Here is a 16,047-nt window from a genome sequence, read left to right as displayed (position 1 = left end):
TGCTGGCTTAGCCTTTGTCTGGCCTGAAGTTACATTACTATTTCTGCTGTGGTTAAAAAAAAATACCTACCACCATAGATATTCCTACCAACTACGACTTTGACCACAGGCACAGATGACACCAAACACAGGGTGACAAAAGAAAATAAATCTACATTTATTTTCGTTAAATTATTTTAATTTTGATGACAAGGGCGTTTTTTCTCTCTCCCTAGAAAACAAACACGACATCATCGTCACCCGCCCCCCGAGGATCCACGTGTTTCTCTGCCGCAGCGGTCACATGACAGGCCCGTTGTGTCTACTTCCCATATCCTGGACGGATGGTCACGCTGTGATTGGGTAGTTGGTTGGTTGTTACGGTGACAGAGGTAGAGGTAGCCTGAGTGTTTAGACAAGACCGTATTTTTCCTCTGGGAAATCTTTGAAAAAGAACCGTACTACGTAGACTTTAGCTTAATTAAACTGTGATTTTCTTTGAATGCATCCGACCCCACGCACAGCACAGGTTTTAGCATAGAGCTTTTAATACATAAACATTAGCTAAACATAACGATTCCCTGACAACCAACTAACCAATCACAGCGCGACCGACCTCCTCCCGGCCTATGGGATGTAGACTTTACGGCGTACTTCCTGGATTCCATTGACTACTCTCTGGGAAAAGCGGAGCGACTCCCTTTGGTGTGTAAATAACAAAACTGTTACAAACGAAAAGACAATCTGACGATGCACGATTGACTGGGAAACACGGGGAAATCGAACAAATTAACGAGGACAGCGCGGCGTTATCTTGAGTACAATGAATGATGTTTTTAAAAGCTTTATTGGCAGATGCTTATCGGGTGTTTGGTTGCGACTAGCTAGTGTTGTTGTTGCGATGATGATTATGACCCAGCATTTTGCATGGGAGAAATGACAATAACAGTCGAGAAGCCACGGGTTACTGTGAAACAAACGCCTGTGTTCCCGAGCCTACATTTGGAACCGTTAAAGAAAGGGGACCGTTAGGGAATCGGACCACTAAACAGGGAATCGATCGTTAAAGGAACCGAAATCGTTAAACATCCAAAAGGACCCCAACCACCCTACTAAACGTTAGTTAACCGTTTATGCGTTGGGATTATAAATCAACGACGACAGGGGATAGGTCTGGCTGTTCAGTGGCATTACCTCAGGCCCTGGCTGACAGCCTGTCATTAACATTACCGTGTTTATTTTTCTTCTTCAAACAACAGAGGACTGCATGTGACTGTCCCTTATCATCACCGAGATGTCAAAATACACGAGCTTCCCGGAGCCTGTGGGGGACGACCACAATCCATTCCAGGTGATCAATAACGGTGTATTTACGTAGTTGGTGTTACAGTAGATAATGTTGTAGTATTGGGTTTGTGTTTGATGATAAGAGAGCGGCTTTGATGTTGGTGTGTGGCATTCTGCCATTACTGGAGGATTGCAGGCACGCTGCTGCTCATGTGACGTGTGGCCAGTCTAATCTACTCACACATTCGCTGTTGTAGTCCTTATCGTGAATTTACTCAAGAAGAATCTAACCTAAGTTGTAACACTTGTCAGCAGTCAGCCCACAGGCCACAGCATGTTACTGAACTGGCCTCATCACCAAGTCATTGTTTTATTTTGTTCCATTGTCTAATGGTGTGTGTGTGTGTGTGTGTGTGTGTGTGTGTGTGTGTGTGTGTGGATATCAAATGGAACCCAACCATCTTGCTCTGCCAGTTACCGTGATGCATGAAAACTGCATTCACCTGTACATATTTTGTTCGGATTGTATTGTGTACACTTCTACTTTGGCAATGTAAACGTATGTTTTCTCATGCCAATAAAGCCCTTTGAATTGAAAATTGTGTGTGTGTGTGTGTGTGTGTGTGTGTGTGTGTGTGTGTGTGTGTGTGTGTGTGTGTGTGTGTGTGTGTTATACTTATAACCCTTTATTTTGTGTGGTTCTCTCTTCTGCCAGGACCCTTCTGTGACGCAGCACAGCAGTAACACAGGATATGCAACACTGGACCTTTACAACCCATTTGACAATAAAACAGGGGTGAGAAAGATTTGTGTCGTGACTGTCGTCGTCGCTGAGATCTTGGCTTTGTGCTGCTTTTAGTTGCCAGACAGTGGCCTACTACTGCACTGGACAATCTCACATTGTGACTGTTGTCCTGGGTGCAGTTTTAGCTGGTCAAAGGACTGCATTGATTAGACCATCTTAAATATCTATTGAGAACAGCAGTAGAGATTAGGTCCAATTTTGACATCGTAGTTTAGCTATAATTCTGTATACACCAAGGGTAGGCAACCTTAGGCACGGGTGGGTGCCAACATTTGCACTGAAATCTGAGAGAATCAAATATTGTTTTAAACATGATCAATTACATTAAGTCACCCAATTTGCAGCATATTACATCCTGCACACAATTCTACATTCATTAACATTTTGACTGGGGACAGTGGGGAGGGAGTCAGGACAGGAGATAGGTGGGTTATTGCTCGGAGTCTAATGATCGTTATAATAAGGTCCTGACAATCAAAATATGTCAGAATTTTGATGGGGTGTCATTAAAATGAATGTTGACATGGCACACTATCTTAGAAAATAAAAAACATGGCACTTCATTCAAAAAGGTTGCTGACCCCTGGTATACACTTGCCTGGCTCCAGCCAATAGACCTGCCCACTCTCTGAGTGGACTGCTTCTCTTGGTCTGGAAGTGGCATTTGACGCACCTCTTTCTGTCGGTGTCCTGGCCGATCTGGCGCACCAACCAATGAAATCAATGCAAGACCGAGGAGGGGTGGGTCTAACTTTTGAAAATCAACAGAAACAGCGGAGGGAGGGGTGGCTCACCAGAGTTCTTAATTGATCCCTTTGAACTTCAAAAGGGTTCTGAACTGCAGTCAGTGATTGAGCCATACAAGCTCGTTAGTGATTCTCTCTAATCAATGAAACATCAAAGACAATGCCTGTCATAGAGGGGAGGGGAGAATGTTTTGTGTACACAAGTCAAACACAACCCCTCCCACCAGATGTCTTGTGATTGGGAATTTCAAATTTTAAATCCCCTCCCCTTTGAAATCTCTTACAATGGGGACAACTTCAGACTCAAGCTCCCCAGTGCAGAGTCTGAAATCAGGTTAGGTATACACAGTCCCTCTAAACAGGGGTGTTTTGGTCCCTACACAGCACGGTTACAAATGGCTACTTTGCATACCAGGTTTACCGGTGAGCATCCTCAAACATGCACGTTCATGTGACGTCATCAAAATATCGTTCCCCAGAGAAGAAAAATCACTGTTACACCTCTGCCTCTAAACTAAAGACCAGTGGTGCACTGCTTTGTTCCAAGAGGCATGGGCAGTTGATGGATTGTACCGCATGATTTCCTGTGTGACCTCTGTGATTGATCATTGTTTTTTTTTAAACATTTCTTCAAGCCTCCGCCGGCGTATGAAGCCACATCCCCCAGCTCTGTTCCACCTGTTCCTGCACAGACACCGCCAAGTAGGACCACCACTCCCACAGAGCCTCGCAACTATGGCTCGTACACCTCCCAGGGACCTCAGGTGTGTAGTAACCTCGCCTACCAGGCTTTCTGGGGGAAAGCCTGGTGTTCGTTCACAGCAGGCCTTTTGGTTTCCGCCTAAAGCGCGGAAACCACTAGAAGAAGCGGCATCGCTTTGATTTAGTTCCCTCCGTTTGTTTCCCCAATCCCTATTAAAATGCTCGAGTAGCCTAGTGTAGTCTTGCCAGTCGCTAACAGTTGGACAAAAAGATGGACAAAAAGATGCATATACCAAACAAATTTTTCAAAAGCAAAACTACTCCGCATCAAGGAGTTTATTAGGTAGGCCCTACAAGTATGTCCTTGAGCGCAGGGGAATTATTTTGGGTTAAAACTGAATCCGGTTTGATCTTTCCGGCAAGAGTACTACAACATGACGTGTTGTGGTTTCCGCTCCAGACTGGTTACAACCCCGAAAAGTGAAGTGATCCCAGACTAGGCGTGCAGTGAGGCCTTGCACCACATGACAGAGTGCAGTCAGTGCACGGATGCGAGATTGTGCTCTGTAAAGTCTTTGATTCCTGCGCTTTTACAGTGTGATGATGAAATACTCGGCTACGTAACACACTTTACCGTGAAGAGGGATCAGTCAGGGTTCATACTTCACACCAGGGTTTATTTTTTACAAGTGTTCCTCTTTGCAAAATGATGTAGTAGAAGAATGGCGTGTACTGACTTGGTACAAGCCGCACACACCAATAACGAGGAGGTGCTGACCACAGAGGATATGTTTGAAATACACATTTAAAAAAAGCCACAATGTTTCGACGGAATCATCTTCCTGGCGGCTTTGATAGATGGATAGATGGACCTTTATTATCCCAAAGTGGAAAATCAGTTGCCTAGAGGCAGCACAGCAGTTTAAAGGAGTAGTTCACCCCCAAAATGACTTTTTCTATTGATTAGTCACGCCATGGAGACTAGAGTTCAATAATATTTTTTGTTTTTTGTCGCATTCCTAAGATAAAAATGTGATAACAATAAATTTACCCCCATCCGGAATCAATGGGGGTAAATTTACTCTAATCATTTTTTTGTCTCCATGGCGTAATCAATAGAAAAAAAGTCATTTTGGGGGTGAACTACTCCTTTAAGGTTACAAAGGTGTAAGAAAAAGAAAAAAGTGCTGTTGTGTACAGTCAAAAAAGAAAGGCGCAATAAAAAGAACATATACATAAAGTGTCAAAAATCTGTCACAATAAAATAAGAATATATACATAAAGTGTCCAAAAAACATTCAACGTGTCACGTCAAACACAAATAGCAATATGCACAACTTAACAATGTAGTGCCAAACAAAAGTGTTCATAACAATCAACGCTAGTCAGTGCTACACAAGTATCCCACTGCCATGTCAACACAGCAATAGTACTCAATACTACCAACACAACCCAAAAGTGCCGGGCCAAACAATAAGTGTCATAGCCTGAGGATGACTCATTATCCCATGTCCTCCTCACAAATAGAATAATTGGATTTAGGTTTAAAAACAGCAAAGTTGTCCATCGATACATAGTCAAAGATTTTTGACGTCTGAGGCGAGATCTGTCACTTTGTGTTCCACTGTTCCTGTAGCAGACTGCGGTGAGTGCCACCACGGCAGAGCTCCTGAAAAAGCAGGAGGAGCTTGAGAAGAAGGCACGCGAGCTGGAGAGGAGAGAGAGAGAGCTGGAGTCCCACAGCCTAGGACCTGGAGCCGGTAAGGACACTTGGTGGTGGGCGGAGGAGAGGTCTGGAGCCTCTCGAAATCTATGTTCATAATGCTTCTGGAGTTAGAATGTAAAGACAGTGTAATAAAGTCAGGTGTTTAGGCAAATAACATGCTGATGAGTGGAAGTTCTATCGGGATGCTATCTGTCAGCAGGCATGAAACCATCCTGCTACAGACACTCAGCAAGCCTCGGTTACAATTGTCAATTTGATTTCTAGCACATTTCTCAGACAATGTACATTCAACATGCAGATAACGGTAGATAAATGGATAGACAGATAGATCAATGCATAGACACACACAGATTAAATGGAAAACTTAATTTTCTGTGGCCACAAATTCTATGAACACAAATTGTTTCCATAGCCGCTGCCTTGTCAGTCTATGGGAGCGACGCTGGGACACTCGGCGTCGCTCGTAGGCACGCCCGTCTTTATATATTGATGTCTTTAATGAGTTATGTCCCACCTACTTTTTGACCGTCAAATTACATTTCCTCCCAGCGCTATGTCCCTCCTTCCTGGACCGTTTCACTAGGAAATGAGTCGCCATAAGGAGCAAGTGAAGAGCGTCTTTAACTTTCCCCTGTCTCTGTGCAAGTTTATATATAGTACAGTAATCCCTCCCCCGTTGCATACATAAAATAAACCATTCAAAAATAACACATTCCACACATTCACTTGATACAGCATTTGACACCCGACCCCACCCACGCAACTCTCAACTCTCTCTAACACGCACATGCACAAACACAGGTCTAGGAGAGAATAAGAAGGTTTACGAGACCAGTGTCTGATCAGAGAGTTCTGATTGGTTTATAGGTTGTGAGCCGGTCCGAGATGTATTCAGGACTAAGAGATTTGCCTATTATGTAGTACTTTTGTTATCAATTCTGCATTGTATTAGGAGCCAATGTGTTCATTTCTCATCCTAGTGAGTATTCTGGCTGCAGCATTTTTGAGGAGCTGGATTCTTCCAATAGTCATTTTCAGAACTCCAGTAAAGAGGACATTACTGTACATTAGGGCCATTATTGGTGTGTTAGATTTAGCTGTACCAATGTCAAGCATTGACATTACTATTGATTACTGTGTACACATAAAGTATACTGTACAGTACATGGAATAAAGCCTGCTGTAATGCTGGACAATTAGCTTGATGCTAACATAAATCTGTTTCTCTGCAGCACTGCTAATATCATTTAGCAATTCATATTGTTTTATCAACTGTTCAGCAGCATTCAACTTTTAATATGAGCGTGTAAATTAATTCTGTAATTCCCCCCCCCCCCCCCCCCCCCTTTTTTTTTATTAGCTCGTCAGAATAATTGGCCACCGCTGCCCTCGTTTTGTCCGGTGGGGCCGTGCTTTTACCAGGACATAACTTTGGACATCAGCCAGAACTTCCAGCGGACTGTCACCATCATGTACTACATGTGGATGTGTGAGTTCCACTGAATAGTCACAATAGTTTTATTTTATTAACTCAGTTAGCGCCGGGCGACTTTACGAGCGACTAGTTCACTATGGCGTTTGGTGCCGAGCGACTCGGAGCGACTTTTATATAAAAGCATTGTTTAAGCTTTTAATATGTGTTTATAGACGGAGCGAAATGGTTAGCTTACCTCAGCTAATGTCCACACGTAAACCGTGAAAAAAAAGGATACGATTATGACGTCACCTTTAAACCAGGGCTTCCTGTTGACAACAGGCCTCTGCTAGCGTTAGCCTCAATGCAACCATCCGACCCTCACGTAGCTTCACTAGGTCGGATTTTGATTCTGAAACTTTCTGTGTGGCATCTATATACGTCCCGATGCCCATACCAATGGTGGTTTGAGACGATCAAGCACGAATTGAACAGTATTGAGCTGAAATGGTGACCGGCGGCCCGTCCATGTTAAGTCAATGAGGACCAAGTCAGCGTCTCATCCTGTTATGTGGATTTAAACAGGCTTAACATGGGACCATGTCAGTGTATGGTGTATGGTGGTCTCTAGTGGTCATCTGGTGGTATGGTATGGTGAACGTGCATTCGTTAAGGTGGTCTGGTTAAGGTGGTCTGGGGGGATACAAAATAGCTATTTCCTGGCGTTATAAGCGCACATTCATATTCATATTTTGGAAATCTGGCCCTGTATGAGTTAATTCAATTATTTTATCATTATTTATGTATTTATTTTTCACAATTATGACTGCAAATGTCCCCTTTCATTACATCAGTTCCTTACTCGACCAGTGAGGTGAAAGTTTGAAAAGAAAGCCCCTGAGGTCAAAGTTTATTCTGGTCTATTTTTCTCCATCTTTGACATTAGACAGAATCAGAATCATCTTTATTGTCACATCACAGGTGGGCTTGACAGTGGGTGAAATCTTTTTTTGTTTCCAGAAATAAATAAATAAATAAATAGGGGGTACATAAGTTAGACTTAAGCTACTGCAGCTGCAATCGACTCACTCACAATTTCTTCTGTGTGAGATAGGAAAGTCCTTGATTTTATTTACCAATATTGCACCTTTACGGAGAGCTTGAGTTATCTTCTATGCCAATGGTTTCACAAAAATCCACTGCCGTCATGTTATGAGCAACTTTCTGTTTCTGATGATAACAAGTGGTAAACTTCCGTCCATCACAGCTTGACAACACAGGCGTTTTGAAGGGAATTAATGGATTTGCACATAATGCAGGATGTTGAGTGATGTAAAACGAGAAGAGCACACACAGGTAAACGGTAAACACAGCTGTAAAACAAGAAAATAAGACACTTAATAAAGAACTCAAGCCTCCCATAGAGATGCAATTTTGGCGAGTTAATTAGACCAGGCTTTTCTTCCTCAAGAAGAGGGCTGTCCATGGAAGAAATTGAGACATACCGATTGCGATTTATACATACTCAGAGAGTAGCGTGTGGCTAGACTTACGTAAAGTTCAGGTCAGTCCCACTTTATCTCTTTAACATTATAGACAAAGTTAGACTTAAATAGAGTCCAGGTCAGTCCCACTTTAGTAGGTCAAAGCACATCACATGCAAGGTATTTCAAGCAAAACAAATCGCGTGTCTCCTCATCAGTATGTGTTCATTCGTGTGCTAGAAAAGTGTGTTTTGACCAATTCCGAAACCGTTATTAGAGCACGAAGGGTTCCCAGTTCGAATCCGGGCTCCCCCTTAGTTAATGTCGAAGAGTCCTTGGGCAAGACTCTGAACCCCTAATTGCTCCCGGTGAGTAGGTTGGTGCCTTGCATGGTTTCCTCCGCCACCGGTGTATGAATGTGTGCGTGAATGGGTGAATGTAATGCACAATCTTTGTAAAGCGCTATATAAATGCACCATTTACCATTTTTTTTACCATTTACCCATTACTCTGGGCCGCTTCTTGTGGGTTGTTTCATCATTCTACCAACACAGGTCTTAAAGGACAACTTTGTTTGCCAAGGGTTGATATTTTAGATTGTAATTAGAGAAAAGAAAAGATGAGTGTTAAAATGTTTTCATTTACTGCTTTCTATTGTTTTAGTGATTTTAGTATTTTGATTTCAGTGGTTGGGGGCATGTGTACAAGTGGCTAAATATGTATTTCTAGACACAATAAGCCGGCAATTTCTTTTTACTATTTACACCTGCCCCCATAAGTCACATCTGCCCATGAAAGATTGCGGTGCATCTTGGGAATGGGCTTATTGTGTCTAAAAAGACATATTTAGCCATTTGCATGCATGCCTCCAACATGGCATGCATGCTTGCAAATCATAACACTCATCTTTTCTTTTCTCTAATGACTATGTAAAATATGAACCCTTGTTGTAAAAAAAGAAAGTTGTCCTTTAAAAGGAGTGTTTCATCCAAAACATTACTTATTTTTTATCAATTGCACATCCCATGAAGCCTTGAATTCATGGAGAAAACTCACAGTAGGACAGAACTGCTGCATTTACATTAATAATAATAATAATAATAGTTACCTATATTATCCCGCGGGGGAAATTCAGATATCGCAGCCCAACCCAGCTGCTTTTTTTTTTTATCAGCTTTAACCCAGCTGAACTCAACCCAGTGATGCCCACAAGGAGCACAAGGGGAGCAGTGATAGCTGGAGCGGGGAATCATACCTGTGGCCTCTGGGGCCTCCGGAGTCCTAGGTGTGGACACTAACCACTCAGCTATCACTGCTCTAATTAATTGTCACTCGTTGATTGGGTACTTTGGTCTGTTTTATAGGATCAATTGGAAGTACCGGTAATAGCATGTTCTCTTTAGTTGTGGTGAATACTGAGGTTAATTGATACTTGATAGTTGGTGACATAATGAAATGTATGTACTCTCTATGCTATGTCTGATTCTCCTCCTTTTATTTCTCCTTCCTGTCCTCCAGTCGGTGCATGCACTCTGCTCTTCAACCTGATCTCGTCTTTGTCTATGTTTTGCGTGGACCCCTCTGGAGGTGTGGGACTGGGCCTAGCTATCCTGTGGGCCCTGCTATTCACTCCTTGTTCTTTCGTCTGTTGGTACAGGCCTGTGTACAAAGCGTTTAGGTGCGTACCATTACTGGCTCCAAAATAGATGAGCTGGGTGTTACATGGGTTGTGGTGCTATGTAAGAATGTCATTAGGTAGCCTGGGTATTTAATTTGATTTAAAGAAATAATTTGTCTTTCTCTATCTTCCCAGGAGTGACAGCTCCTTCAACTTCTTCGCTTTCTTCTTTGTGTTCTTTGCCCAAGTGGTCACTTATGTCATCATGACCATCGGAATTCCAGGATGGGGTTTCAGGTACAGTACAAGTATAATTGTCGGCGTCGCATTACTTTTTCAACAGGTGTGAATTAACAAATTGAATTCACAAATCACAAATGGACAAGAATTGATATATTGTCTATTCACAAGGATCAACACATAATGTAAACGACAGAAAAAGCTTTAAAATGAACTATGATAAAAGAATAGTTACAGCGTGCCTTTTGGACTAAGGACGGTGCTAGAGGAAAGGTCAAAGGCCAGGGTCACCAAAAGCAGTAGGGTTCGCTACTTATAGTTTTCCCTAGGATGGTTGGATTGTTTTTGAGCGGTGGTCACACCGTCTCCATAGCGTGGCCGTGTGTGTAGGTATGTATGTTTGTTTGTTTGTATGTATGTATGTATGTATGTGGGTGGGTCTGTATGTAGCCTCAAGCCTGTGGTGTAGTACCTTTTATGACCACACATGTTAAGGGAGGGGCGCTGTTCTCAGGCCAGGCCAGGCCAGGCACACACACACACGCACACACACACACACACACACAGGGGGAGGGGGGGTTGGTGGGAAAACCACCGCTCAGTTCACACGGGTGTGATTTTTTCTCGGTAAGGCAGGCACACCGACAGTGCAGGCTTGAGGTTTGTGAGCGTCCCATTTCAGTCAATCATAAGCTGAGTTCCCACCAACCATCCTAGGGAAAACAATATCGCGTAGGGTTCATCCTCTACAGAGCATGAACATTAACAAATTCTTGTTAATAAACTATTTTATATGACGTGCACCTCCCCCGCATGGTTTGATCACGTAGAGTACCGCTTCATTTCGTTTGCCAACCGGGGACAAGTCCGAATACCCATAAGTCTGTCATCTCATTACTCCGACAGCGGTTAGGTTTAGGGTAAGGGTTAGGTTTAGGTTTAGGCATAGTTTTACTGAGGTTAAGGTTAGGCATCCCCAGAACAATGGGAGGTCGGAACAATGACATGGCATCTGCCAACCGCCAATGAAGAAGAAAAACTGTCTGTGCATGGTTGGTTTACATTTGTCACTTTACAGGATATGATTCCACAGCGCATTTTGATCAATTAAGTAAAAGGTATTGAACTTGTATCTCTGGTGTGGGCTACCTGGGAATGTAAAATGATGCCTGAATTTGCTCTAAATACCCAGCAGAAAGAAATAAACATCTTATGTATTTGTTCATATTATATAGCACATCTTATGTATTTGTTCATATTATATAGCACTTGGTGTAAATATTTCTGTGTGAATTGGAGTTTGGATAAAGTTTGAAATTGTGGATCATGCAACCTCTTTAGAACACCAGCTGTGTACACCAGCTGTGTGTGTGTGTGTGTGTGTGTGTGTGTGTGTGTGTGTGTGTGTGTGTGTGTGTGTGTGTGTGTGTGTGTGTGTGTGTGTGTGTGTGTGTGTGTGTGTGTGTGTGTGTGTGTGTGTGTGTGTGTGTGTGTGTGTGTGTCTTTCTGCTTCCCCTCTCCCTTTCGCAACCTTTTTTGTCATTACAATTTTTACTGCACAGGTCTGTGACTGTGTGAGGCTAGCCATCTAATAAAAGGGGGTCCTGTATCTGTAGCTAATCCTGCAATCTGCTGGACCGATCAGCACTGAATTTCTTAATGATGAAACATTTTGTTAAAATATAATGTCTAACTTAAAGATAATTGTGATCCTCTTTTTTTCATAGACAAACTTATCCTAGTATTTGCAGCAGGATTTAGCTTTCTTTTTCACATGAATCATCAGTGATTTTTAAAGGGCCATCAACGCCAAAAACGATAACCATAAATATGTCTTCTTTTTTTTTTACTAATTGTTCTAACTCAAGTTGATGGCGTGAGGGAAGTGCACTCCACACCACAGCTACTGTATAACGACAGTGATGAGCAATATCGTGAATTTACAGAGTGTCACGCTCAACACATCACTCACAGCCAGCACTATCGTTTGTTAGTGTGGAATGTCACTTCATTACCATTATCTTTATAGTTATCATTCTTGGTGTGGACAGTCCATAGCTTATAAATCTCTCAGTAACTTTCTCTTTTTCTCAGTGGGTGGATCGTGAGCCTGGCTGCTCTTAAGACCAGTGTTCCTGTTGGTGTGATAATGATGCTAAACGCTGTTTGCTTCACCGCCCAGACTGCCATGGGGGTAGTCATGCTTAAGAAGGTAAACTGGATGAATGTCTGTCAAGTTCTTGCATAGTATATTGCCAAATTATTAACTCTTAGCCAGGATGCAGGACAATAACTTAATACCTTTTATCTATAATATTTATGTTACTATGAATGGATGGATTATGCTGGATGTTACTATGGAGGAAACTTCCCAGTTATTATTGGCTTATAGCAATCAATGTTTTTTTATTTTATTTTTATGATTATTCTGCATTTGATCTTAAAAGGATCCCAGCCTATTACGTATTTTTTATTTATTTAATTAAAATATTCAATGTTTTTTATTCAAGGCATGCAAGGCTTAATAATCAGGGATACTTTTAAAGGGCAAATGGCATGCCATACACCTCTTTGAGTGAATTCTTGGAGCGAACAAAATCATTTAATATGAATGTGCATTCAATTCAATGATGGGGTGGGATTACAAAACAGTGCAGTGCAACAGACCTGGAAGCTATAGGAATATTAAAACTCATTCTGTGCCAATGACAATGCCAATGTTTTTGTGTTTTTTGCATAGAAAAAAAAAAAAAGATCAGAGAGATGCTTTTCTCTGTTTGTGTGTTCGCTCCCTCGTTTAGCTGATTGAGAAAATGTGTGTTCATGTGTGTCCATTCTAGTGGATGGACACTTTTTTTCATTCAAACAGCTCTATCTCTGGAACCATTTGTCTGATTGACAAAATTCTTTTTGCCACTGAATCACAACAACTGTGTCTGTTTATGTGGGGAAAAGAATTATAAAGAAAAATCATTTTTTTTTCATTGCATAGTAAAGAAAAACATACAAAATCCTGGCACAGCTACCTTGGAGCCATTTTGGCATTTGGCACAGAATGAGTTAAAGCAGAAAGTACTGATATGGTCTAATGGTTCAGATCATTTTAGGAAAGACAGTTGGCCTATATCATCTGCCCTCCTATTAAGACTTTCCACGTATCTTGTCCTGATAATTACCCCTATAGTAGCTTGACCACAGAACTGTCAACAGATAATATGCGGTCCGAAGAATGCCCTCCATATCGGGTTCAGGGTATCGTCTTAGCCCCCTGACAATGAGTGTGGTACGATGATGAATTGGTTATTGGTTATGTGTATCAGGTATCGCCTCTCTCTCTGCACCATGCCTTGCAGGTCCATTCTATGTACAGGCAGACGGATGCCAGTTTCCAGAAAGCCCAGGCCGAGTTCGCCAGCGGAGTAATGTCCAATCAGGCCGTACGGCAGGCAGCTGCCAACGCAGGCCAGGCGGCGTTCACTGGACCTCGATAGAGAGGGGGGAGGCGGGGGGCCAGGTGTGGTGTTTGCAAAGTGAGCTGGTGGAGCACGGTGCCCCCTGCCCCAGGCGCTGATATGGGATCCATTTAATTTCCTCCTCTATCCATGATTCGAATTTCGGGGGGAGGAAAATGGCTCCATGTTGGCGCTCGCGGGAATCTGAACTGCAGGATAAAGGGGGTAGGACAATGATGGGCTCATGTTAAGTGTGACAGCTGTACAGTGCAGGCCATGTAGGCATTGGGTGATTCTAACGGCAGGCACCAAGTCATGTGTGTTGTTGATATACCTGTATATTATGGAATGGAAAAGAGGGGGGAGGGGTACAATGTTTGTGATGAAGATACAGTATTGTAAAACTAAAAGTGTTAATGAATTCAGGGGAGGGCTCTGTTACATATAAATCAAGTATAAGTACTATCTATATATGTATGTACAGTATATATACAATATACTGTATATTTACTATATAGATATATATATATATACAGTATATATAGATGCACACACATACATACACTTGCGGCCATAGAGCGGGCATCTGGTAATCTGAAGGTCACCACCAGTTTGCCCTAAACCTACCTAAGTGTCAAAAGTGTCCCTGAGAAAGACACTAAACTCCCTGGGTGCTGTGTTAATGGCATCCACTTCTTCTTATATATTTAGGATGGGTGAAGGATAAGTTATACATATGGGCAAATGTACTGTAGCAAATATTGCAACAATAACTAAATGAAATTATGTTATCATCACACACACTCAAAAGTCGAGCTCTGTGCCAATTCTGTTTCTTCGGAGCAGGTCTTGCCTGGTTCATTTCCTAAAAAGGGGAGTTGCAAATGTTTAAAACACTGAATCAATGCCACTTAAATAATTTGATTCATTACTGAGTCGCTCAACTATCTGTTACCAATACTACTATTGTGTTGCTTCAGTGCAAACTAACCAATTGTTTTGTTATTATGCCAAATGAAATGAGAATGCATATTTAGTTTACCTTTATTGCCAAACTCTGTCATACTGTATTTCAAAAATGAGAACTGTGTTGTTTTGGTTGTGATGTTATTGTTCTGTTGGTGCTCGTTTGTGGTTGTTATGATTGTAAAAATCACTGTATTGGTTTTAATAAAAAAGAGAGATGTCAATGTCATGCTTATCTAATAGTCACTTATTTGTGCGTCTCTGGTCAACAAAGAAAATATTCTCATATTACTCTACATTTTTCATTGATCGAATACTTTAACAGTTTGCTAAATAGTACAGATGTACAATTATACAATAATGTTTAAAGGATATTACACAAATTAAACCTTGTTTCCATTGTGGTCCTATGTAGCACTAGGTCTATGTTTTACTGGGTTGGCTTTGGTTGTATTATTGAAAAAAAGTGAGACTGAATTATGATTCAGATTTTGCAATGACTCAGATTTGCATTTGTAGTTTTGTACATTTGGTACACTGTGGCGACCCCTAATGTACTTGAAGAATATTGCATTCATGATGTCATGGTGGCAACTTATTTGATTTTGTGACTTCACATTAGTTTATTTGCAGTGGTTTATGGTCAAGTCAAGTGTATTTCAACTAATGAAATATGAGCCATGACTGACCATTAAAGCTAACTTTGCTTTACATATGTTTGACTCTCACTCTTGTTGAATCTTGTTTGAGTATAACTAACTAATGTGCTTCAATAAGCCAAATTGTGAAACCGCTATTACAGTGCATTTATTTACATTCTTTGTTTTTCGTGTAGATCTAGAACGGGATTTGTAATATTTATTTTTTTAAATGATTGCAGTCCAGTAGTTTGATTAATTAAATTACAAATCCCATTCCACTAGACTGGACTGACCCATCACAGACAAGCTGACTGTAACTATACAGATGTTACACCGGAATGTATAAGCAATTGAATTCTGTGACTCCAGATGTCGCTGATTCGCACTTTGATAATGACGCTGAGATTGATTGATTGATTGATTGATTGAAGACTTTATTAGAAGTTTGAATAGGAAAAGGTACAGTTTCATGACGGTACATACATCACTGGTACAAGGTCTACTAAAAGGAGATCCTAGAAAAGACTAAGCTTATTTCCACAGGAAACCATTTATGTATCTCATAATATTGAATGACAGACGAATAGAACACAGTAGCCTACTATGCAGTATATAGTCAGGAAAAAATAAAGAATAAACAAAAACAGTATACAAACAGTAAGTATATACAAAGAGGAAGGGTAGGGCTGGGCTAGGTTTGTTTAAAAATGATAAAAATGTCAAGTAAAATAAATCGTATTGTATTCTATGGTACTTTGTCAAAAGTCTTTTGTGCACTATTTCCCCAAATCTATATGGAAAACTTGCCACAATTTAGCATCGGTTCTACGATGTCTCGTCTACCCATCAGAATATGTGACCTGTTAAATATGAGTTTTTATATTCGTTAAAAAAAATCAATCAATGCTAAACTACTTTACAAAGAAGTCCTGGACTGATTGCTTAATTGTGCGCAATAAAAACAGCGACCACGGGGTTGGAGGGGAG

At 41.4% G+C, this 16,047-nt stretch overlaps 1 protein-coding gene across 3 annotated transcripts; it reads left to right on the top strand.

Moving 5' to 3' along the window:
• The first annotated feature begins 647 nt into the window (after positions 1-647).
• On the top strand, positions 648-14,571 carry scamp3 (secretory carrier membrane protein 3). 3 transcript variants are annotated; one of them, XM_080734734.1, is made up of 10 exons: positions 648-684; positions 1,239-1,330; positions 1,982-2,062; positions 3,453-3,581; positions 5,159-5,279; positions 6,606-6,734; positions 9,662-9,821; positions 9,957-10,058; positions 12,096-12,213; positions 13,355-14,571. In XM_080734734.1, exons 2-10 carry the CDS (start codon positions 1,274-1,276, stop codon positions 13,490-13,492), a joined length of 1,035 nt encoding a protein of 344 aa, XP_080590860.1. In that variant the 5' UTR covers positions 648-684; positions 1,239-1,273; the 3' UTR covers positions 13,493-14,571. The 3 variants fall into 3 exon arrangements, with proteins under 3 accessions (XP_080590860.1, XP_080590858.1, XP_080590859.1); XM_080734732.1 differs by having other exon boundaries at positions 5,156-5,279; XM_080734733.1 differs by lacking the exon at positions 648-684 and adding an exon at positions 691-797 and having other exon boundaries at positions 5,156-5,279.
• The last annotated feature ends 1,476 nt before the right edge of the window (positions 14,572-16,047 follow it).

The sequence above is a fragment of the Nannobrachium achirus genome (genome assembly GCF_963921795.1).
Source record: "Nannobrachium achirus genome assembly, chromosome: 10".
NCBI lineage: Eukaryota > Metazoa > Chordata > Actinopteri > Myctophiformes > Myctophidae > Nannobrachium > Nannobrachium achirus.
Note: the sequence above shows the minus strand (reverse complement) of the source record. Positions and strands in the feature narration are given on the sequence as shown.